The sequence below is a fragment of the Athene cunicularia genome, assembly GCF_003259725.1.
Source record: "Athene cunicularia isolate RWA chromosome 5 unlocalized genomic scaffold, athCun1 chr5_part1, whole genome shotgun sequence".
NCBI classification, from domain to species: domain Eukaryota; kingdom Metazoa; phylum Chordata; class Aves; order Strigiformes; family Strigidae; genus Athene; species Athene cunicularia.
Genome location: NW_020799101.1, coordinates 11523701 through 11549303, shown reverse-complemented (window position 1 = coordinate 11549303; position 25603 = coordinate 11523701). Strand labels below are relative to the sequence as shown.

The 25603-nt window shown below is 46.0% G+C and overlaps 1 protein-coding gene across 1 annotated transcript; it reads right to left on the bottom strand.

Annotated features, from left to right (window-relative positions):
- Nucleotides 1–243: 243 nt before the first annotated feature.
- LOC113480907 (exocyst complex component 3-like protein) lies at nucleotides 244–25052 on the bottom strand. Its single transcript, XM_026850115.1, has 12 exons — nucleotides 24841–25052; nucleotides 22594–23188; nucleotides 20786–20903; nucleotides 16585–16659; nucleotides 14306–14406; nucleotides 13159–13251; nucleotides 11646–11778; nucleotides 10315–10425; nucleotides 8679–8834; nucleotides 5541–5662; nucleotides 3740–3925; nucleotides 244–1783 (listed from the first exon to the last, which is right to left on the bottom strand). Exons 1-11 carry the CDS (start codon nucleotides 25043–25045, stop codon nucleotides 3745–3747), a joined length of 1890 nt encoding a protein of 629 aa, XP_026705916.1. The 5' UTR covers nucleotides 25046–25052; the 3' UTR covers nucleotides 244–1783; nucleotides 3740–3744.
- Between the last annotated feature and the right edge of the window lie 551 nt (nucleotides 25053–25603).

The window sequence follows — 25603 nt, the reverse complement described above, 5'->3', positions numbered from 1 at the left end:
TGGTCAAAATGTCAGAGGGGCTTTTATTTATTTTCTCTGGAAGGCTCGTTGCTTGAAATCTCCATCAGCAGAGACTGACTCTGACCCTGCTGTCAGAGTCAGGTCTGTCATCCCCTCTTGCCCTTGGAAAAAAAAAAGTGGAATTAGCTGGGAGGGGAGGCTGACTGGCCCAGCGTGCCCAAGAGGGCTGTCACCCTTCGGAGAGCCCACAGCCCAACCTGCACCCCCCCGGCCAGGCTGCAGCTCCTCCAGCCTGCCCACGTCCTGGTAAAGGTCTCACCGAAGCTGCAATGGACAGCTAGAAAATGCAAGGGACACAGGAGCTGGGCCTTTGAAGCAGATGTGCGGGAAGGGCAGGCAGGCCACAAGACTCACTGTCCTTTAATGATGTGAAGGATGGAGTGTAACGGTGTTGAGGTCTCATGGTGCCCCACAAGCCCACAGATGACTCCCCTGGAGATGGAGCAGCCTGTTCCTTATTGTTTCTCTGCCACTCACCCCATGCTCAGTGCTGTGCCAGGAGCAAAGCTGATGACATTTATAAACTTGCCCCAGCTCCTGTCAAGCTCTCAGGGCCCCATCTGCCCAGAGGTCTCTGGGGGAACAGGCTGCCCCTGAGCCAGGACACCCACATACCTGGGTAAAGGCATGGTGCTGCAGAGCACAGCAGCGCCCACCCCAGCCTGTGCTTTCCCAGGGCCTTATGTCCCTCACCTCACACATTGATGGGTTATGCACAAATTTGTCCCTTTTCTTTTTAGGAAAGCAGATTCAAGGGGGAATGGCTGCTCAGAAAACCACTGGCACATCTGAGGTAGTAGAACTTTTGTGCTTGTTTACATGGCCAGAGAGGAGCGGTAATGGCCTATATTAACACAATAGGGAAGGAGGGCCTTGAACCAAATCCAGCTTAGAGGTTGCAACCAGTCCATAGATAACTGAGAAGAAAAGTCAGTGTTTTTCCGGTGGAACTGCCTATTTACATCTGAAAACAGAACAGACCTTGCCTGGAGGCTGGGACAAACAACTCCTTTCACTGCCTGCTTCCCATGAGGCTTTCCCCTCCCTCTCCAAAAGGAAATTTCCAGTAACTGAGGTATAAAAATGAATGCAAGATTCTGCTCCAGAGCCAGCTGTAAAACTCATAGGGGAAGAGAGCTCCTTGTCCCACAGCCAGCACCAAAGCAGGTCACAGCCTTCGTGTGCGGGGAGCGAGGGAAGAGGCAACTCCGTCTGCATTCCTCCTGGTACAGGTCAGGTTTTGGGGGGTGGATCCGGGTGCCCAAACCTGCAGGCACTACCAGCACCACGCGGTAAGGCAGGTTTCCCTAACAGAGGGTTCTGGGTCCCTGGGGGAGATTGTGATGCCATGTCACCTGCTAGGACACCATGGGGTGCAGCAGACCCTGGTTTTGTGTGAGATTGCATGAAGGGATGGAAACAGACAGAAATTTGGTAATGGGGAACCTTCCTCCTCTTCTACACACCACCATGACACAGCCTGGGAATAACCACCATGACTCAGCTAAGTAGCAATCTCTAGCAAATTTTGAAGGAATGTCTTTCTGCCATATCCCATTCATCTTCCACTGGGACTTTGCATAGAAGATTAGGATTTGGGCCACGTGGTTCTCCTGCAAAAGTTCTGCATGTGTCTTCCATTCTTCCATAGCTGTCAAGCTTGTCCATGCATCTGGCTGCACAGGTCCCTGAAGCTTTCAAGGAGCTGTTGACTGCAGATGTTGCCACGTGGGAGTGAGACCTTAAGTTTCTCACAGCAGGCCTGAGGGAAAGCAAAAAAAAAAAGCTGGGTAGTTAAAATAGCAGTCATTAGAACATGTGCAAGAGTCAAACAGCAAAAACATCCCTCCTATGCACAGACTCTTGCATGAAGCTGTACTGACATTTACCTGCTGCAAATCTCCAGTGCCTGGACTACTCTGGGTAATGCAATCCATGGGCCCACAGCTGTGGGCATCATCCCTGTTGTTCCCTGCTCACTCTAGCCAAAGCTGGTCACTCCTCTTCTGGGAGGTCATTTCATGCTAACATGAAACAACCAAAGGCAACACTTTTCCAAAGTCCTCCCACCTCCACATACAGAATGGAAAAATATGTGCAACTACTGTGTCCCTGGCTGGGAGAAAGCAGATGATTCCCAAGGTACCTGCAGGTCACACCCCAGAGTGGCAGCTAAATAGCAGGGCTGGGATGGAAGGAGGAAGGTGACCTTCCTTTGAGCACATCCCATAATTGATTTCAGTTACTGCTACCCCTGAGCTTGAGTGAGGCTTACTAACCTGTGCTACACATGTGTTTCCACCACCCTGCAGGCTCAGCCAGGTCTTCTGGGATTTGGGACCCTATTTACCCAGGGGATTTCAGCAAACAGGAGATTAAGTGACTTGCAGTGTTTTAAAAACCTGTTCCTCAACATCTTTTCTAAAGTAAAGGTGATGCCATGGGTAATTTCTTTAAAGGAGGGTATAGAAGTGGGTGGCTGATAGCCAGTTCATTATATCACAATCAATTTTCATTAAAAAGGAAAAGCTTGTGTGCTTATTAATTGTTTCTCTAATTGCTCTCTCTCCCTGCTACCAGGGTAACCCGCTGTCTGCTTGTTCCTGATGGACCCAGGTCAGAAGCCCTGCATAGCTCATCTCTGATCTGCTAACACGGGGAACTATAAATAAATGGTGACACTGGAGAGCGGAGGAGGAAGGTGGAAAGGGGCTGTGCTCCTTAACCTGAGATACTGTCTACTCAGCTCATCCAGCAAAAGGTGACTGGTGAAAATCTGTAAATATTAACTGAGGGGGACTATTTCTGATAGCCGAGGGCTCTGGCCTGGCAGAGATAAAACAAAATTCTCCAGCCCTGAGATGGAGCTGGAGAATTTTGGACTAAAAAGAAGTTGCAGATTATTTAAAGTGAAGCAAACAGCTGCATGTTCTCAACTAAGAAGTATTTTTAAACCATGAGGACCTGCTTAGCTTCAAGATCTGCTGCAGCTTACTCAAGAAAAAAAAAAAAAATCCCCAATTTGTGACTGCAAAGGAATCCCTTAGGAAACTGCAAGGAGATTGCAGGTCTTCCAAATGAGCCCTGGCAAATCACACCAGAGGATTTAAGACCTTACAGTGACAGTCATCCCTCTGACTTTTATCCCTCTTCGCTTCTGTCACCAGCTGCTGCTGCCAGCATGGAGGGGGAACACAGCAGCACAGCACAGTTGCTTGAACAGGATCAAGCCCAGTTTAATTAATACAGCTCTCGTGGAGGGGGCAGCAGCGGGGCTCACGTACCCCTACCCTAGGCACCAGGGAAGCAGGAGGACCACCGAGGAGAGGCCCCTCAGCATTGGCAGGGCAAGCCTGGGACACCCTGCCCATGACACAGGGTAAGGGCTGCGAGGGAGGGGATGCTGCCGAGAGACCTTGCTGCAAAAGGACACACAGATGGGAGTGAAGGAGCAGGAAGAACAGCCCTGCCTTCTCCTTTGTCCCTGCTGTAACTTGAATCATGCATCTAAGCTTTCAGCACCCTGCACTGCTTATGACACGATGCTTCCTAATGAGGAAATTTGCAGAGAGGGAAGTAGAACTGGTGTATACAGCAATGAGGGCCTCGGGGAGGTGACGCTACAGCCATAGTTGTTCCACCTCCCTGTGAGCCGGAACACCTGTGCCTGTTCAGGTACACGTGTTACACACAGGCACGCTCACACTCACTCCCCTACCTTTGCTAACAGCAGAGGCAGCCACAGAGTCCATATTTTCTAGGTTTTACTTCTACATCTCCAAAAAGCAAGTTTGCTTCTGTTTCTGATTCCCTGCAATTATCGTGAAATGCCTTCAAGAGAGCAGCTCTGTCTTCTCGGCTGAGTGAGTCTTTGATGTCCAGCACTGCACTCAGGTGTTCCTTCCTTACCAAAAGGATAAGAGGACAAGTCAGTGAATGAGTCAAGGAAAAAAAGTTTGCTTCCTATCACTCAGTTTTGCTGACTAGACCAAAGATTGGAAGCTGCTGAGCTCTTTTAGACACCCTCTGGCCACCTAACAAGGAGGAGACTGTACCACAAGAGCTGTGTGGGATATGGCTGAGCTCATGGGTCCCAAAGCCCAGTGCACACAGCAACCCTGTGAAACCGTGGAAATCTTCACCTCAGGTTTCTCCTAGAGAAAGATCTGTATCCACCATAAGAGGTTTTGGATAACTCTGCATTTGACCACTTGGAAGTATTTTTGGTATCTTTTCTCCCCTCAAATGGAGCTATTTCTTGTTCATTTGGAAGGCTTAAGATTTTAGTTCTACATAGCACTGCTTCGCTGAGCAGGGCCAGACCATATTAGTCTGATTAACAAACAGGACAAATGTATCCAAGCCAAACATTTTAAACATGCACGAATCTGCTGAAATACAGAATAGTGTGTCTACTCACACCAGGATGACCACCTTTGAGATCTGGATCAAAATAATATTCTTCTGAGTACTTTCTATACACACATTTTATATTTTTTATATATCTCCTCATAAATACATAGTTATATATATATATATATATATAACTATTTTTATATATGTGTATACATATATTAAGAAAGTAAGCATTGTTATCCTGTACCAGTTAAGCAGCTTTTAACTCAACACCATCTTCAAAAGTAGTAAATGCTTAGGAAAAGATTATAGAAACCAGACAAAGCATAACATCATCTCTCTTTGTCTTTTTCTTTTTTTTTTTTTTTAATTCTGCTTCTGGCAGTCTGCAGTTTAGTGACTTCCTTCTCTGGGGGTTCTATCATGACTGTCATGTTGAATAGGCACTGAAATAATTATCTTCCACAAATTGTCTGTTCCCCATTTGAAGCTATTCACACTTTTGGCCTTCACAGCATCCTGTGACACAAAGCTCTGCACTGTAATCATGTTAATTTTGAAAAATACAGTCACTAGCACAAGACATCAGAACAAAAGATAAATGTAATATACCACAGACTTTGGAACAAATGCAGTTAGCTAAGATCTCACCTTTCTAATAAAAGTTGGGTTTCATTTCTGTTAACAGCTTCCTGTGAGAAATGGAAGTGTATATTCTTGCTGAGTACACCTAGGATTTTGTGGAAATGAGTTATAACTAGAAAAGGATTGGTGAAGTGTTAAAGCTGAAAGCCAAGTGCTTGGAAGTTATGAAATGCCTGAGTTAAGGATGTTCTTGAAACCTACATTTGTCACACATGTGCCTGTAAATTGTCCATTCGGGTAGTATTTTTCCACAGCATTCCTGCTTTGTTGACAGCCATTTCATCCATCCTTCATCTTTACAGAAAGACATCTCAACTTCACTGATTATTGTCTGGCAAAGTTATAAACCATGTTAATTAGCATCTGTGAATAGGCAGCACCGACTGCATTCAAAGGCAAGCACTGTGCCTGGCCCAGCATGCTGCCAAAAGTATCACAAGACTAATACTGCTCTAGGTCTTCTGGTGACAAGTAATCATGTCAGAAACCACAGAGGTCAAACCAATAAAAGACCTTACCTTAGATCAGGAAATTCTTTGAGAATGGGCAGAAGGGCTATTTTCATACCCTCAGCATCAGAAGCTTGAATAAGTTCTAAAATGGCTTTTATAGGATCTTTGAGGGGACCCGCTGCAGGACCCTGGGGAGAGAAGCAAAGGTGTGTTCAGGGCAAGGGAAGCAGCATATAAGTTAAGAACTGGACATATCAGACTGGGGATCTCACTGCATGGGTTAGGAGCTTTGCAGGACTGCATCTGCATATATAGAGGCCTGTTTTCCCTCCAGGGTAGGAGAAAAGAAATTGGGGTGTAGCTACAGACTGCTTCCAGGGCAGGTGGGCAACTACCTTCAGCAGTGCAGATTCCCCTCCTGCATTTCCTTGGCAAAGCGGGCAGAGTTCATTTTCCCTATATCACCCATCCCCTCAAGGCTGTTTCACCCTCTGGGAAGTGGTTTGCTTCCAGAGGTAAGCACAGCCCTGTACCTATGTGAAAACAAGCTCTGTTTGCCAGACATGATGCAATTTCTCCTGCCCTGGAGCAAGCCCAGGGACTGAAAAGCAACCCTGGGGAGGGGGTGAAGGGACACAGATCCTCTAAGAGAAAAACTGAAAAGATGGGAAGCAGGCCTGGACACTGTAAAGGATATGACATGGCTGGTAGATGCTGCATATGGGCAACTCCCTCTAAACTGGAGCACACGGAAGAAAAAAGCCTCATCAAGAAACACACAGCATTTTTAGCAAAGCTAGATGAATGTGGATGAACTGCCAAGGGAGAGCTTCAGTTTTGCTCACATTTTTCATCGGTGCAGTAATGCAATTAAATTGCTTCCCTGAATTATTGATGCCATCACGTCAACAGAGACTCTGTGACAAAGCAAACCTGGAGAACGGGCTGCCAGACTGGGGCAGGAGAAGCCCAGGTTCCCCTGATCTCCACGGGGCATTAGAAACAGCAGGCCACATTCTCAGCGCAGCTCACCTCCGCATTGAACATAAATTAAAAATAATAGTAATATTTGAAGACAGCCAGATTCTCTCTCTTCCTCTGCACTGCTGACACACAGCATGTCTAGCTCTGCACAGCACACAAGCTGTACTCAGCTCCTAAGGCACCGATACTGTATAGCTTCATACTTGGCAAGCTCACTATTACAAAGTGCTAATTAATTTGAAGGTGTCATATTTAGTTAAGCGCTATAGGGACAGGCAAGGTCAGAGGTAAACAGCCTGCAATCTAAAGAACAAAAAAGTAGTGCGTTGCCAGCAGTGCTTTAGTGCCTTTGACATGTACTGCTCTTAGGAGAGAAACAAGGTATTTCCTAATGTGTTTTGAGGCCAGAGGGGAAGGAAGAGCCTGAAGAGAGGGCAGAGCAGGGCAAGAGGCAGGTGCAGCCTGTGCAGCAACTGCACGATAAATTCAGTCTGCAGCAGAGTACATATTTTGCATGCATAGCCGTGTACCGCACTTGACTGAGGATCAGGCTGTCCCCTACAAATCACTTCTACATTTCCTCCCTGAGGTTTTCAGTGCTCCCACATCAAGTAAGAAAGCGAACAGTCTGGGGACGCCACTGCTAACGAGATGCAGACATTTTTCACCCAAGCTGAATGTAGGGTTTTAGTGGAGAATTAGATTTTCTGTATCTCCTTTACACTATAAAACCAGCTTTCCTTGCACATTACATCAAAAACTGGTGCTGAGCACAGCATTACTGGTAAACTTCAGAGTTAAGATTAGAGAATCCTCCAGCTATTCCCAATGGCTCAATTGCTCAAAGCGTTGACTTGTCTGTGATTGATCACTCCAGGCGAGGTGGGTCTTTAGCTTAAAAGCACTGGCAGCTTCCAGTTTCCCACCATGAAACTAATACATTAATTGTAACAGGTCTGAGAGCTTTTTAGAAGCTACAGACGATCATTTTGATTTCATTTTATTCTTCGGACAAAGTAAGAATTGCTGACAAATGACTTGCAGAGGGACTTGTCTAGGAGAAAATAGATTTCCAGTCCCTAGCACTTAAATTCACAAGTCATGAGAATGCCTCAGAATTTGTGAAATTATTAAAACCAGTAACACCAAGGTTTTATTATCTGCTCTGCCACATCTGAGTCCTGTTACCAGACTGACTTTGCAACCATTAATGTGATGATCAGTCTAGCCTCTTACAAAATGCTATGCCTGTGAACTCTCAGCCTGCATTTGCAAATGAGCTGTGCTGGGGGCCATTGCACAGCAGCAATTCTCTGGCTGGAGCAGCAGCAATAGGGGATGCTGCTGGCATTGCAGTTCTTGCCTTGGGTAATCAAGGGACCCATGTGACAGCCTGGTGGCATCCACAGATGCTGTATACAGCGCTGCCAATTACACCAGATTATAAATTAAACAAAGGGGCTTTTTTAACCTTCCAAAGGTGCTTCTGTAAATTAGACCTATCATTTTTCACAATTTTCTTCAAAGGTGTGGCTCTGCTTTTACACGCTGTCTACCCCTTCTGCAATGCATCTTTACCTCCTCACTGTGTGAGGTGTTTAGCCCCGCAGGAAGTCTCACTCCTCCCTGCAACCGTCACCAACCACAACAGCATCAGCATGTTCCCACCCATGAGGAAACGCTGCAGCACAGGGAAATGGCTCAGGAAGCCATGAGCCCAGCTCTGAGGGGCTGGGAAGGGCCTGCAGGGAGGAAGGAGGCCAGACGAAGGGGTAACAACACAGACTCCATGTCCAGGGAGGAGCAGCCATACAGGGTAATCCACGGAGAAGTCGAAGACGTGGAGCAGCTGATTTGGCTCATCACTCCAGGGACTTAAACACAGCTCTTCCTCATCTGCGCCCCCTTACCATGTACCGAAGATTGCCTGGGGGAGCTGATTGTTCTGGAGTCATCTCACCAGCTCAGAGGAGTGTGCCTCATTCTTATTTCAGTGGCAGGAGTGTGAAACTTGTCTCCTCTTGTCACACATTTTAAAACTATAAACTAACAGCTTCTGACAGACCAGAAGGGCCGTCAGCACATCTGACTGTCATTTCTGTGAAGCTGGATACCACTGTGGTATGACCTCTTAAGCTTTTCTGTTTCTTTCAGAGCTTTTTCCTCTGCTTACTGTTCTTGATGACAGAGAGCAAAACTCTAACCATATCAAAGACTTACTAAGCACTCTTTAAAAACAGTTTGCAGCATCCTATGGTCTTCTTCTATCTTGCTGACAATCCTCCTCCTCTGCACAGAAGATGGTTTCCTGGAAGTGGTCAGGAGGGCCTGCACATATTCTGTAATAATGATGGTGTTGACAGCCTTGACAAGGGCCTGTTCCAGAGAAAAACACCCAGATTAACTTAATTGTTCTGAGCAAGGACCAGACCATACCTATAGGACTGACTAGTATATCTGACAGCAGATATAGGGTCCATGCAGATGGTTGTTTCATTTCTTTGCTTAAGTATCCCTTTAAAATGCCTGGTCTAACACATGGAGTACCTCTAAACTGTGTATGTGGATGACATAAACATTGATGATAAGGGTGGAGACATCCCACCAAAATCAATGGGATCAGTTAGCTGAGTCAGAGATCACTCACACTCCAGAGCAGCAGTGACATCTGGCTTAGCCCCAAGCTAACAAACATGTCCCTTGGGGCCAGCTTGGACTACAGACAAAGCCAGATCCAACCTCCCTGGAGCATCCCCACAAGGTATGTCCCAGGGCCATACACAGAGAAGTCACCTGGGCATTTCTGAACCTCTGCTGAGAAACCCCAGTGCCGAGATCATGCAGTGCTTGAAATGGGGAGGGAGAACGAGTGATTGAAAATTTCTAAGGGGAGATGGGCTGCTGCACAGAAACTACACTTTCATTAGCAATTGAAATCAGAGCAGTTTTAGGCTGCAGTCCAAAGGTACAGGAAATCCCCAGCCCTGTCCAAAACAGACAAAGCAAGAGACAGACAGCTCTGGCACAGTGCTCCACCACTGAGATGCTGCTTGCCCCAGCACTAATGTGATATAATGTCCAGTGACAGGCGCTGAACAACAGCAGAATAGCTCCTAATTTTTTCTGTTCCATTACCTTTTTCCACATTTCAAAACGTTAATTAAAATCAGCACTGACAACGAGCCTGCAGACCTGGGAGGGTAAGAGAAAGGGATTCCAGTGCTTAGGGGAACACGTGAGGCACAGGTAGCAGCAGCAAATCCAACCTTCATGCAAAAGCGGGTAACCCCAGGCACCAATCCCATTGCCAAAGAGACAGACTCAAGGGTGCCCTGAGACCCTAAACAAATTGTCTAGGCTACTGTAAAGGTAAAAAACCTTAGGTACTCTGTGAGGTTGTTCTTTGCCAGCCCTGGCATATTTAACTCTGCATGAGAGACTATGTCCTTTGGGGATCTGGACCTTACACCTCTCCGTGTACTCTGTCCACTCTCCATCAAAGGGATAACTAATCCCTACAACTAAGGTTGAAGCACAGTAGAAGCTAAGATGATTTCCAATAAAATGGTACTGGGGCAATGGTAGGATCAGAGGTAGCTCAATGCTACACCTCTGTATTTGGGAGGTACATTTGGTTTCCACATTTCTCCACTTTTTAGTTTCTCTGCTGAGATTACAGAATGGTCCTAGCTGTCACAGTGAAGAAGATAGCCAACTCTGTTGGATAGAGGAACTGGACTGGGACCACTAGACCTTTAAAATCCCTTTTAACATTGGTTCAAATACTGTGCCATCTAGAGGTTCAAGGACTAGTTTTAGTGATTTCCTGAGTAATATCTTGTTCTTACTTTCTTACCTCATACATGTCTGTTTTTTTCTTCCCAAATGCCAAAAAGCTTTGCTTTAAGGATTCAAGGATGTGGTCAAAACCACTGCCACACTTTTTGAAGTGCTCCTTGAGTGTTCCCTGAGGAAAAGGGACAGACAGAGTCAAAGGGTGCACATGCAGAGACACTGCACAGACAGCAGACACGGATTATTGTATTTATGCTTTTTCTGCTCTGGGAAACAGACTCCTCCATGAGCTGCAGCATCCTGTGCCTTCAGTTCAAAGAAAAGCAAAGCATGAAAGAAAGAAATAACTCAAACTCAGGAAGTTCTTAAGCCCAAACTCGGAAGAACAAAAACTAGAAGAAATGGCTGTCAATAGCTCTAATCAAGGGAGTATGTAAAACGTGCCCCTACAGATGGGGAATGAAGGAAGAGCCAGTCGTTCGGCACCCTTCTGCTCTGGTGTCCTGCTCCCAGCATGGTAGTTGTCTCTTATTCAATGGGAAAGTATATTACAAGGATCATTTAGCAGGCAAGCAGGGGATAAACTCTGTCTTTCATGAGTCGAAGCCTGTGTCAACACAGCCGAAGAAGGACTGAAAACCTGAGCCCTAAGTCTCCTGTTCCTCCTTGGGGTTGTCCACACTCTCTGTCAAAACCACCCCAGCTCCTATCTTGATGCGTGTGTCCATGGGACAGGCTGGCAATAAGCTCTAGAGACCAAAGCTGCACAGTGTGGACAGGGTTTCTTTTGTTATTTTCTTTTTGCTGCCCTCAGCATGCTTGAGGGAGCCTGTGCAATGAGCCTGAAGATGCTCGGAGGAGCTTCCCAAGGAAATGCACAGCACCACATGCTATTAGGAGACTGCAATTGTGTGTTATCTAGACACGGAGCCCTGGATATGAAGGTGTGTGTCTGAGCTAATAGTCTAATACTAGCAAGTGTGAAGAAAGGGGAACTTATCCCAAGGGAAGGATATATTTCTGGTCAGCTTTCCCTACATCCTGACTACTCACCACAGCTTTGGGCTTTGTGAGTTAGTGCCCCAGGAAGATGCTCGGTTGCTGAGGATGAGTAGGTACCAGGTGAAGTTCAACCCTTGGGGTCTGGGTGCCCAGGGGCACCATGGGGTGCCCATTTGTAGCACGACAGCAAATACTACAAACACTGGAACTGGGATCCCAAAAAAATGGAAAAGACAAGCTGCCAATATACATCTTCAGACAAGGCAGAGTAGGGTACTGGGCCTAAAGATCAAACTATGGCTTCACCCTCTCCAAATCAGGACAACAGACTGAAGTGTGTGCCTGCCCTACAGTCTGAAAATATTCAGTGTTAATGTGGGTGTCCCATACCTTGACTTTAGAAGTGACTGTCTGCAGAAAATGCTCTGTAATCTCATCTTCCATCCTGTCTAGAGATCCATTTACCTTAACATCCTGATCAGTGCTGGCACTGCAAATGTACGTTAATTTATGCCAGATAGTCCTGTAAAAAAAAAAAAAAAAAAAAAAAAAAAAAAAAAAAAAAAGGATATGGAAAGTTTTGATCGGATCAAATCAGGCTATTGTCTCAGATCAAAACTCTTCCTACAATAATCAACACAACTGCCTGGGTAACTGGATGGACACATGCTTAGGTCCAGGGCTAGTTCAGTGACCCACATATGTGCACCCATCATTTGGATGGCTGTCATTAAGATACTGCCACAAGGACACAAAAGCTCAATGCACACAAATGCCACCTGTACCCATCACTAGTGAGATTAGATAAATAAAAATTCTAGTATTTTCAGAAACAAGTGGGCATGAAATGGTGTTGACACATTGAAACTGGGTGAGGATCCTGTGTGTCTCTGACACCTGACAAATATAAGACAAACTATTATCTTCCATCAGAACAGTCTTCAAGTCAGCAAATCATAGTTAAAATGATCACCAGCTTGGAAACAGACGTTCTGCTTTCTGGAAAAGCTCAGTGTATAACGTCGTTCTCAATATCACTGTAAAGAATTACATAAAAGAGCTTCATACGTATTCAGTCTAGGATCCAGCATCAGCAACATGTAAATACAACAAACAAAACAGCTACCTAGGCTCAGCGCAAGGCTCCAATGTCAAGTAAGCACTGTGCATATGCTGGATTTGGGCATTTTGCTGACTCCAGAGATCCCCAGATAATTTTACACGCGAAGAGAAGCAACCTTGTTGTCTCCACTGCTGCAAGCATTTCTGAAATTAGCTCATAGGTGCAAACAGCCTCCCCCACCCTTCTGTGCTTTAATGCTTCCCTCCTTCCTAGCAACCCCAGGGAAAGCCTGGCATGTTCAACTAGGTTTCATTCAGCAAAGCACTTAAGCACTTACCTTAGAGTGCACTAGCACACGCATCTCAGTGCAACATTTATGAGGCTTTCCTAATGAAAGAGAATCAGGCCAGGGAAAAGAACTACAACACGACACACAGCAGGGTTGGCCAGGATAATGTCCCCACACGCAACACGGCATTGCTGCCTGCCTCCTGGTCAGTGTCGTGGGCACCAGGAAGAGTAAGATGGTGGCCCACAGGCTATGGCCCCTGCACCTGCAGGGTCTAGGAGCAGGTGAGAAGCAGAAGTACAGCGCTGCCAATGCAGCAGTCCCAGCCCTGGTCATGGGCACAGCCCTGAGTCTCTCTCTCACTGAGGCAGCCAGGGCAGCACTGAAGGGGTCTTGCTGACCACAGCTGGCTCCTTCTGTGCTTAAGGGTTGGTGTGCATGGGGTTGGATCACCAGATCTAGCCAGAGGCAAGGCTGACCCCATAGCAGAGTTAGAAGAAGGATCAGAAAATTCATTTTGCTTCCCATGCCACTAGGGTTTAGTGTCTAACCTGAGAATGCAGCAGTTCTCCAGGATTCGTAAGCTGCTGCAGATCCCTGAGCGCCCATCGAGCTGGAGAAAGCTTCTAACTTCATTTTCGTAGCTAAATTAAAACAGGAAGACATATCTTTAAGCTGGCATGCTCCGTAACACATCTGACAGCATTAGCCCAGCAGCAAATAGGAGGAACATTCTGTGACTCTTTGTCTTTTCAGCATGCACCGTTTCACTCCCCAAGGTGGGATCTACAGGAGGATAAAGACGGTCTGTCCTGCCCAGCTGGTGAGGAAGGAGAGCACAGGAACAGCACAGGGAGAGCCCTCGACCTGCCTGGGAGCCACTGCTAGGGATTGAGAGGCTGGAGGTTTGTTTTTACCGTTGCTATTGCTGCAATACTTGCTTCTAGGAAGCAACTCGGGCTTTGCCAATAAAGCTGCAGAATAAAGCCTCAGCATGTATGAATGATCCACAAAGTCTATCAACTCTTTTGTTGCAGCTTCAGTCTCACAAATGGTTCCTGGACAACTCCATTTTATAGGAATTTCCTTCCTCTCATAATGTGAAGGGTCATGGATCTTAAATCGAACTTCTTTCTGAAATATTCGCCTATAACCAGCAGTACTGGCATTTTCTGCTGAAGGGAATACATGAGGAGGTTGATGCCCAAGAAAAAAAGCAGATAAAGGGAGCCAGAAGAAGTGGTGAGAGGGCAGAAGAGAAGAAGACACTCATCCTCCTCTGAGAAGCAGGACAGAGCAGAGCTCCTCACCCTCCCAGGAAGCCAGCAGAAAGCATCGTGCCTGGGAAGCACAGCCAGGGTAGGAAGGGCCAAGCCTGGACACTGGCCACATGGCTTCCCCTCTTCTTGTTGTTTTTAAGGTCTGAGCCTCTCCATAACATCCCCCAAGGCTTTAACCTGTCCAGGAAAAGTCCAGGCGCACTTTGTTCCCTCATCTTTAGTCCAACAGCAAATGCTGAGCACATAAACAGCAGCGAAGTGCTGTCTTTCCAGTAACAGCTTGATGGGAAACAGCCATCAAACTAAAGAGGAGCAATGGCAGATCCAGGTCAACACAGCATCACCAGTTGCATCATCAGGATTTCTTTCTTTGAAGCCCTGAGGACACTGCCAAAGAGGAAAACAGCAGCCTTCCTACCTCTCCAGGAACCTCAGGCACTCCTCCAGGCACACAGCTTCCACCTTCTCACTCAGGCTCTCACTGACACGCCAGGCAGCCTCCGTTTTCTCTCTTAATATCTGTGGATTTCAAGGCATGAGAGGAGAGCAGGCCAAAGCCAGTTGTTCCCTATGCAGTGAGCAGGAATATATCCCCTCCCTCACCCTGCTGCAAATCCCTCTGTCTTCTAGGCAACAAATTTTGTTTCAGTTTTGAGAGCCTTTGCAGAAATAAAAGTATTTTTTAGGACCCTGATTTTAACGTCTGATCCTACACCTTTGCTACTGCTGCTGTCATTGTGGTCAACAGGCTGGAGTCAAGTCCTGTGCTCAGAGGAAAGCCTGTCCCTACAGATGTTCTCTGCTTGCCATGCCAGCCTGGCAGCTCAGCTCATACAAAGACCTGCCGTCTGTGGGAGCACCTGCGCTTCCACGTGACTCACCCTCGCAGATAAATTTGGGTGCAGCCACTGAAAAAGAAGGTGAGGCAGCTCTAACTGTGTGCCCTGCTCCTCTGCTAGGGTCTCTACCAGGGATGTCTGATGAAGACAGCTGTCATCTTCCTGGCCACCACTGCTCACGCCTGACAGGGCAATGTGTGTTAAGCCCCAGGGCGCCTGTCTCCCCACACTGACCCCAGTTGGGTGGCCCAGGTGCCTGCAGGAGGTGGGCTGTGCCAGACAGCTAAAGATCCACCCCATATTGGGCAGGCTTGAGCAGGTGGCAACTTAATGCTGCCCATTAGTTGCTCTGTGGAAACAAAAGCTTGCAAGGGGAGGAGAGCCAGATGGATAAAAGGAGACAGATGGACTCATACACTGTGCTCTCCCAGTGCTCTGGGAAGCGTCAGTCAGAGACAAAGGGTGACTCACATCGTGAATGGGTTTTTCCACTGCGCACAACAGATGTAAAAGTTCACCCAAGGGGACAGGATAAAATATGCCACCCCAAAGTGTCAGGAAACCATGGCTGATGAGTTTCCATGACACCTTGTTACTTTTCTATCTGATCTTTAAGCATCAGCCTGAGAAAACTGGGGAGGCAGTACGTTCATAAGGCTTGCCTATTTATCCAGTCATTTCCATCACCTACCCAAAGTATTCAAACCTGTCAGTTACATACACAGCAGAGCAAAACCACCCGTGCTGAAGCATGGCCAGATGTTGCAGATATGAGGACCACAGCATCCAAACCAGGCTTTGGCCTGGTCCCTGCTGGCCCCTGTTAGCCAGAAACAGGAAAAAAAAAAGCCAGCTCAGTAGCTAAAAGCCACCCTAGCAAAGGTACATCACTGAGTACATCACCGCTCCAGAGGACACAGGGCAAGGCAAGGAGGGCACAGTCCCCTCTGTGAGCTCTATACTGGGTGCCTGGGTCTGAGTTGGGCCAGAAAAGCCAGGTCTTGCCAGCTAAAGCTGTATGCTCACAAGGAAGGCCAGCTGCTGTTGAGCTGCAATGCCTACCACCAGCCTCCAGCAGGGTGCCTGAGGTAGTCTGCCATCCCAAAGGACCATGGGGCTACTTTCCCCTCTCACAACCTGGAACAGGAATGCTGCTGGGGGGGGTGGCAGTGGAAAAGTCACAGCACCCCACAACCTACCCCTGATCTCTAGCATCACTTAAGTCTACAGGTAAACTCCAGGATTTATTTTAAACCTTCTGCAGATCTTGATCTGAATACCCTCTGGCCGTGGTATGTACTGCTCACAAATCAGCAGAGTGTGCTTCTGCAATGCCCTTCGAGCACTCAGCTTTGCTGTGCTCTGGAGTAGTCCCTTGTGCTGCCTAACCTGTCAGGGCAGCAGTTGCAGCTGTACCCAGCACATAAGCAAGGAGCAAGCTGCCTGCGCCCGCACTGCTAGATAATGGGGACCTGCCATGGCTCGGCAGCTCTCACTGCTTTTATAAAAGTGCTCTGCAGAACTGATACAGAGGAAAACAGTTAACACTCACCATCACTTTCCAAAAGGTTACATGAAAATCAAGGTGCAGCTATGAAAATGCAGCTTCAGCTTGAATTAACTAATCTCAGGCTCATCCTTTTTTAGATAGTTTAGTTTTCTTTACATATGCACAATAGGAAAACAAGTTTGGGAGCAAACAGATGCAGTTCAAGTATGGCAGCTAACTAGCAAGTTTCTAACACACCAAGCTTAGCCCAAGACATGCAAAACTGCATATTGCCAAATACCTACGTACATGTGTGCAAAACCACAACTGTTCCAAAATATGAGAACTTTTCAGTTCCTCCCAGTTTACCTGAATGACCGCAGCATCTGCACAAGGGGGTTTCCCAATATCAAAGGCTTCTTTCAGGGCTTTCCCTACTTCCTTCTAAATATTAAAAGAAAAAAGAACAGTTGAGATACAATGGCATTCATAATGAATTAGGTCTTCCAGTCTCACATTATGCATTTAGACTAGATGAATTTCTGCCTCTATTTTTTTGGCTGTCTTGTTTAACCCAAAGCCTGGCTATTTTCCAGCTGACCTAATAACATTGTTCTGTTTTGTTCTACATTGTTTGTTTGAGTTTAAATGATTTGCAGCTTCCTTTCATCCCAGTGTCAACTCGGGTTATCTACAGTCTTCCCTAGTTAGCTTAGCTTAAATGAAGGCGCCCACACAGCAAAACAACGCTTAGACACAACTCTGTGCTGCCAGCTACTGTAGCTGAGATTTTCCACCCTTCCTAGCTCCAACCGGCACCCGCATAAACCAGCCAGTGCTAATTAAAAGCATTCCCTCACTTGAACCAGGGACTTGTGAGTGCAAAGAGGAGTTGGGTTAGTGTTTAGAGCTACTGTCACAGTGAGATGATCCCCATGAGGCTGCATGATGGGAAATTTCCCAAGACTTGGCTGGCTTGTGTTATTTTGAATAGACTTTAAAAACAAAACTAATACTGCAGAGAAAGGGCTCATTGCTTAAAACATGATCTGACCTTTATAGAAGCTTTCAACTCAAAAGCCTGACTCGCTTATTTATTCTTTCATTTCTGCATCTTCCTCCAAGGAAATAGAAAGAATGCGAAGTCTGATCTTCCATTTCTGACTTTGTTCTTTTCTGGCTGATGAATTAGGAAATTGTAGCTGTCACTGAAGAATATCATCAAAAGTATATTCAAAACAACTTCTCTGACATACTCATTGAAAAGTGTTAATCAAAGACAAATAAGCAATTGTAAACAATCCAAGAAAAATTCCTTTCCTCCTCAGTGCCATCACCTGACTGTGAGCAATTGTGTGAACACGATGTGCTGAGATAACACATCCCAGCCGATCTGCACAAACACTTCTAGCCTGCCCCAATTGCACAGCAAAATGTGTCAGCTTAAGCCAACATGAAGGTCTTGCTCCCCAATGGGACAAAGCATGTTTTTAGTTAGAAACTGCAAAGCAATAACTTGTTGAGCCACAGTACTTAGTTGCTTTGGATCAGATGATGTGTCTGAATGAGCACGAGCTTGACCATTTGCAGCTCTTTTGGTGACACCAACACTTCAGGCACCAAAGCTCCAACATGGAGAGGACCAGAATTTCTGCTGTAACAAACAGGCCCATAAATAACCTCCAGTTTCCTCCCTCTCTGACCACGACGTGGTACACCATGCTGTAAAAACTTCAGATCCATGGATGGGCAGCTCACCGGTGCTGATTGCCCAGCCAGCTGTTTACTCTTGGAAAATACAAGAGGCTGAGTTATAACTTGGGTCCCTCATCTGTCCAGCTGCTGTCTGAAAACATGAAAGAATTTAACATCCTTGAGACCTCTACATCGTAATCAAGTGTGGTCAAATTTGGCTAAGAGGCTCAACACGGGTGGGAGCGCGCTGCTGACACACTAAAGGGCAGGTGGGCACAACAACTGCACAGCCTTATTCATTTGCGTAGCAGTAGGTCCTTGGCCCAAATTCTCCAAAGCACATGAACTTCTCAGTTCTCTTTTTTGTATACCTGAAAAAATGGAGGGAGAGAAGGAGGGAAAAAAGAAGACACAGACCCAAGTGATCCCTTCCAGGTCAGTCTAAACCCTCCTTGAGATTTTGTCCAGGTATGCATGTCCAGTCCTGCCATCTGTTTCTGGACAAAGAGGCAGTTTTGAGCAGAGGCTGCAGAAGCGGGGGACAAAAGTTCATTTTCCCCCTCTCAGTATCAGAATGAACCCTGGTGTCATGCTGGAAGGTTTGCCTTAAACACATGTCAAATTCCCCAGTACAGCAAAGGCAGGGGTGACAGATCATCAATCCAATCGATGGCACTATCACTTCCAGTTCACCAACCTTGCAACCTCAAAAGGCACAAAGCTCCCTTGCCCTAGACATGTCTGGGCTGAGGGAGCCTTGCCTGCGTGCAGAGCTGGCCGAATTCCCCACACTGGTGTTTGGAAGTGGTGTTGAACCCCATGTGGCATCTGAGCTCTCAGCACTTTCAGATGTGGTCACAGTTCTCATCACTCACTTCTGTTTAAAGTGCTTTTAGTTTGCACAAACATCAGGCTGGCACTCCCGGTGACAAGCCAGGTATTCATAGACAAAGCAGACCATGGCTTATTCTGGTCAGTCTCTTTTAACTTATTAAAATTTAGTCATCCATTGAAGTGGCAAAACCTGCACCATGTGATTTACAGTCACAAATAGATTACAATTGCTCAGAGATTACTGACAGGATATTTGCTCAATAGCAGCTTCCTGTATATTTGGAATAATGAAGGGCTGTAGTATGCTGGAAAAAGAAATAGAGGGATGGAGCAGGTTTTATAAGCCATGCCACTGAGCTGAGTGAAGAAACATCCATAATTTTTTCCATATGGAGTCAGCTCATGTCCACTTAAGCTCATTACCTTGAACCTGGAGCTGGTCCCAAGCTGGCCAGGTTTGAAGTTAGCTGGGATGCTGCTGTACCACACTCTCCAGCAATTCCAGCTCTGCTCTCTGTGTACAGTGCAGCACCATGCAGAGCTGTGAAGCTTCCAGATCCAAGGTGGCTTGAAAAAATGCAGCCAACCCAGAGCAGCATGGTACAAAAGCTCATAACCACTAGTTGGATCTAGGTGAGCCTGCTCAGCATATGGCATATCAGAAAATCAGAAAGCCCATGGTTAAAAAAGCTTTCTCCAGCCACTACATTAGAGGGAACTTTAAAAAAAAAAAAAAAAAAAAAAAAAAAAAAAAAAAGTTAAATTCTCCATCACTGTCAGTCAGCATCTGTGAGGGTTTGTCAATGACACAACAATGTGCTCTAAGATAACCTCACTAGCACTGCTGTGAATAAAGTCATTTCCTTCACTGAAATACATGCCAAAAACAGACCTTAAGAACATGTGGTCTTCCCCAGTATAATGATTATAAACAGTCCATAAAGATGCTTAATGTTAAACACTGAAATCAGTAGGTTTTAAGCATATTGTTACCAGCTGGCACCTCTACTTCCATATTTGTGACTACCTTCCTGTTCTCATTCAGGGAATAGGTCTTGAGAAAAATCTCTGCAATTTAGAGTACTTTCCCTGGGGTGATTCAGCAGTTTGCAATGGAATTTCCCCTCCTCTGCTCCCTAAGGTCTAGTGGAAAGAGAAAGTGAGAGATGAGTGCAGAAACTCCTGCTGCTGCATTTTGGCTATAACTGAATCTAAAAGGCCCCACTGAGTTTTCCAAATAGCATGGTTTCCCCTAGAGCTCCCTGTTGCTACAACACATCTTTCCTGCTTCATTTGTATTCCACATGCCCAGACAGCATTCTTCAAAGGGGGAGCTTTGCTGAGGAACAAAGGAGATTCTGCAGCCCCGGAGCTGAGGTTGCCTGTGGGATCGCAAAGCAGGATGCCCTGCTCTGACCTTACAGGAGGGATGTGCCAGGTGTGCACCAGCTACGCCATTTCTTGTGTTGGGCTCTGGAAATAATCTTTGCTATAACCACAGCAGTGTCAGTCCAGCAGCCTGGAGAGGGCTGTGAGGTGTTCACATACAGACAAACCCAGCAACCTCAGTATCAGGCACAGCTGAGGCAAAGGGACTATCAAAAAAACAACTGTCACACACTATGGGCTCATTAACAGCTGGAAAGAAGGTAAACAGCATCTTGAAATGGCCCTCAATAATTATGGGAGTGGATTTCACCCATAGACTCCCTTTCCTCCAGATACATTGGCTTCTGGGCACAAGTAGACTGCAGTAGCATGAAGGTGCAGCAACAGGACAAAGAGAGATTTGCAAATGTCCCAGCATCTCTTTGCTAAGTAGCAAGGACAGAGCAGTATCAGTCTGGCAGAAGACAGTCATGGATCTTCACCTGTGGGCTCTGCAGTGAAACTTGTCCAAGATGAAGACCTCGGAGCTCATGCACCCCTGAGCAGAGCTGGCTCAGCTAGCAAGGGAGCAGATAATTTAACAAGGGCCTTCCTTATTTTAAAACTGTGGGAATAAAACAGGCAGATTGGGGTAAAACTCCTTAGTTCTTACCTGGGCAACTGCAAGTAACTTTTCCTCAGTCTTCAAAATAATCCACATGAGACACTGTACACCAAGGGAAAGGCTGTGCTGGGGTTTCTGCCTGAGTCTCAGACATGTCTCTCTGCCACTGCGTACAGAAACAAGAGCTCAGCCAGAGGGGCAGCTTCCCGCTGGTCCACAGCCCATCACCCACCTGACACCCCCTGCTTGGCACCACAGCCTGACACTAGCAAACGGGTGCCCTGCAAGCACCCAGCAGTGTTGAGGCAGCCACAACATGGGAGATGAGCTTTATCATGCCTTTTCACCAGCTATTCTTTTGTACAGTTCCTTTTCCTTTTACCAGTATTCACTACCCAGATGACACTTTTTGCTTGCCACTTTCCTCTCCACTTCCCTCAGTCCTGCTGCTGAATTCCTTCTCAGGCTTGGGTAGAGCGACCCAAACACACTTCCATGGATGCACAATTTTACAAGTGTCACAAATTCTCTCTGAATGGAATAAAAAGCCGCTGTATATCAGGACAACTACATCTGCACAGGAGCTTTCATTGAGGTTGTAACTGTATTCAGAGAGGAAGTTAAGTTAAGTCTGGCATCTCTGCTCTTCTCATTTACACTTTCTTCACTGCCTTCTGACCCTAATACAGTCACGGGCTATTCCTACTTTTTTTTTTTTTCTTGAAGGAATTCAGCATTTGCATAACACATTTTTCCTATCTTTGAGCTTTTCATTATACATTTACATTACATAATTATTCCCCTCCAAGTTTGCATAAGTTTTTAACATTTCATCAAACCATTACTCTTATCTGAAATGAAGGTTTTACCATTTTAAACCCATAAAAGTAGCAGTAGAATGGATGCATTCTGGCCACATGTCTCCCATGTGTCTGAGGACAGTATGCACCAGTATGTACCCACCACCCTGCCTCCCTCCTTTGGGAGCTGGTGAGGGAAAGAGCCCACCTGATGAACTGTTTAGGAGTTAATCAGGGGTTTATATGTGTAATTAGTACAAGGAACATAGACACTCTAGGCTTGGATGGAAACAATCAAATAACCCAAAAGGACTGAAAACTATTAGGACATAAATAGATTGGGGCTCTCAAGTAGCAAAGTAACCACAGACACAGAGAATCAAACACCTCATCTGACCACTGCCATACAGAAAGAAAACACAAGCTAGCTTCAGGCTTTGATGACACCCACAGGTTTTGAATTCACTCTGGGCCAAAAGGTCCCAGATGTGCTGCTCTTTAGATCATGCAGAAAGCCACATCCGTTTTCCCAAACTTGGGCAGGAATTTAATTATCTGTTATATGTTTTTCCTGTGATATAAACACTAATGCAGGAAATAGGGAAGCAGCTGGTCAAACTACAAGCCAGATAAAGCAGTAAGAGAACCAACGGACAACAAGAGAAGCCAACAGAGCACTATGCTGACATAACAGCAAGAGAAAATTATTCTGGAGTAATCAGAGTATTATGGACCTTGCCAAGAAAGGCTTAATGCAAGAAAAGAAATTGATCAAGAAAGCAGGACACTGCATGTCCAAGAGGAGTCCAGTGGAGAAACACCTGCCTACCTCAGGTAAGCCCATGAGCCCAATACTAAAGATTTAGAAAGAGGCAGTACTGCTATGAAAAAAGGCTCTGATTCTGAGAGCACAGAAGATAAAACAGGCAGTGGGCAAGTCTAAACTCAGCAAGAGTCCTGAGCATCACTGTGTTAACAGGAAGCAGGGATTGTGCTCAGAACTGAAGAACAGAGACATAGAAAATATGTAGAGACAAGTAAGTCCTTCAAACATACCTTTTGTACATTTTAAGGCCCCATTCATAAACTAAAAGACATTGGCTGAAGCTGAAATGGTTACTGTCAGTAAGTGTGGAAAGGTGAGAAGACAAAGATGCATGACAGCAGTGGGTGTAGGTGATGAGCAGTCCTGCTTCCTTGAAGACACCGCTTCTGTGCTCCAGGCTGGGGAGAAACCTCGTCTCCAGCTGACTCAGATGCTGTTTTAGTGCAGTCTCATCTGTGTTACTAGAGGAAATAAACAGGGGAATCTGGGCTGTCATGTACTGTATTAGTTTTTCCTCTAGATCTTTCCTCCAGAAGTTTGGACTCCAAGTAGAAACAGACTCCACCTCTTGGACGCTGCCAAGCCACTCCGCTTCCTTCTGCTTCTTCCACTTCAGCGATTCTCCCACCGACTGCAACGGCTCCAGCAACATCCTACCATTTCCACTGAGCACTTCTCCCACCACAGACCACATTTGTTCAGCCAGTAGTGTATAAAGTGATTCAGACTTTCCCACACCATCATTTCCAGAATGCTCCAGATCATAAATACGATCACAAGCTTCAAAAAATTTTCCTTGCTCAATGAATCCACAGATTGTTTCCTCTGCAATAGAGAGATTAACACAACTTGATGTTTGTTCAATTCTCTATGACCCATCACTTTCATTACATACACTGAAGTATGTACTTTATATGTATGACAAAACTCCTCAGGATCTACTCAAGATGACCTCACTTAAGGTCTAGCATTAGCACCTCTCAGTTCCCTCAGGGCAAGCACTTTCTTTCCTCTTTCTTTCATCCTTGCTACTCCAGGCTAATTAAGCCTGCAGACTAGTCTACACCTTTCTGTCATCATCTCAGTAGACTCCTCATCTGGGCAATGCAGGTTCATTAATTACAATCTTTCCTTAAGGAATGTATCTTTTGTCCAGAAGAGAAACATCAGTCAAAGGACATCTTCTGAAAGAGCCAACAGCTGAAAGTCATGCCTAGAAGGAATCCTCTGTCTTCTTTACAGAAACCCTGGCAGGACCAAAGTGCTGCATAAGGACCCTCCCACCTGTTGACAGTCTGGCATGGCTACGCAGAGGGTGTCACTCCTACCAGCTCATCTTAGACCAAGTCTGCTCAGTGCAGTCCAGGGCCCTCTTTTTGCCAGGGCTTTTTAATTAGGCCAAACAACTACATGCGCTGTATTGCCCAGAGGTGAAAATCAGAATGTGGGCGACCTATATGAAGCAATGGGGATCCACGTAACTCCCCACGACTTTCATATCTGCAAGGAGCTGTGGTGACTGAGCCACTGTCCTAATCACCAGACACCTTGTCAAGTTACGAAATCTTTAAAGTTCAGAAGTTGGAAGAAGTTTTCCACTGCTGCTTGTTTCCAAATTATCTTACCCATCACACCCAGCCCACCACTAGAGTTAAATGTAATCTCACAACAGCTGCACAGAGATGAGGGTTTTTTCCTGTGCATTTTACAGATGACAAAATTGAGCGACACAGGTTTAACAAGAGTTGCCCAAAGGTATCTGGAGCAGAGCCCAGAGGAAAAATCAAACTTAATGAGAACCGAAGGAAAGTTAAGCAAGGCCAGAAGCAGTGGGACTCTGAAATCAATTCAGGATACAGATTTGGGTAGAGTGAAGAATGAAACAATTTGAGCTTCCATTATCTTTCAACTGTATCCTAACTTTCCTCGATGAAAACACCTTGCCTGTAGTAAGAATTAAATCAAACAGGACTGGACTGGAGGGAGGAACATGACATAAAATGGAGAAGGGTTGATGCAATGATCTTCAGCAAAGCAATGGGCAAGCTGCTCAGGAGGCGTCTAGCAAGATTCACTTGTCCTGCCTCGATACATGCAGCACATAGGAAATGTTTACTTGGTACAATTAGCCCATGTGCAACCAACGTCCCGCTCCCCATCTGTGGAAGAACAGCACAGTCACACCTGACAGGGTGTCAGTCACACATACATCGTCCTTCTCATAAGACACATCAGGAGTCTTTGCAGGGATAAAAATAAGAACGGCAAAGAGAAATACTTGTGAGGCAAAGGAAAAGTGAAATACAGAAGCATCCAGAGGAGCAAGTGTACAGTTCAGAGAGGACAAAAACTCAGGTGAAGGGTGGGGAGGGGGAAAGCGTGCAGCACCTACTCCAGCAGCTAATGAAAACAAGAGCTTGCAGGGCTGGGAGAGGCAGAGAAGGTCCAGGACTGGACTCAGACAGAACAGAGGTTACCTGCAGGCGTCTCTCCCTCTGCTCCCTTCCTACTGGTTGCCATCTTCAGCAAATTCCCTGCCACATCCTCACCACCAGCCTTCACTTCCGATGCCTCTTTACCACTAGCTGTAGCCTTTAGCAATTTGCCTGCCACGGTTTTCAGTTTCCCTTTCCTCTTCGCTTCCTGCTTCTTTCTCTCCTCAAGTGTGGCCTTGGGCAGCATCCTTGCATTTTCCCCAGCCATTTCCTCCTGCTTGCTGACTCTCCCTGCGAAGGCTCCCCAGGAATACTTCATCTTCCTCATGATCCAAGCAGATTCAGATGCTTTCTGTCCAACTGGGAATACAGTCAGAAAAAAACATTAGAAACATTTCTATGCAAGGTGATCTTAGCAGCTGTCTCCCAGAGAAGTCCTTTCTCCCCAGACTGACTTAATTTTTTTTTGTGCAGCCACAGGCTTCAGCTTCCTTCAAAGAAGTCTAACCTGGTTCCTGCCCATGCTGAGTGAGGACATTTTTATAGGCTGCCAGCCCTCTTATGTAATATCTCTCTCTTCTAGGAAAATAATGTCAAAAACCTCATACATAATCTAACCACAGGCACCAGGGGAAAGCCAGCGGGATTTTTGGCATTTTCTAAATGACTAAAACATCCCTGCATGCTGCTAGTTATTTTGATGACAATCCTATCAGTTTAAATGAGTTGATTATTAATAGTTTCTTTAAAGTACACATCACTTCGTACCCACCCCATGTGCCCTGACTGCACCTAAACTCTTCTT

Coding starts and splice junctions, on each gene's coding strand:
- LOC113480907 (XM_026850115.1), bottom strand. CDS start 25,045: ATGCTGCCCAAGGCCACACTTGAGGAGAGAAAGAAGCAGGAAGCGAAG. Junction 11,779..13,158: donor GAGAACTGCTGCATTCTCAG/GTTAGACACTAA, acceptor TTTTTTTTACAG/GACTATCTGGCATAAATTAA. Junction 10,426..11,645: donor CAGTCACTTCTAAAGTCAAG/GTATGGGACACC, acceptor CCTTTTCCTCAG/GGAACACTCAAGGAGCACTT.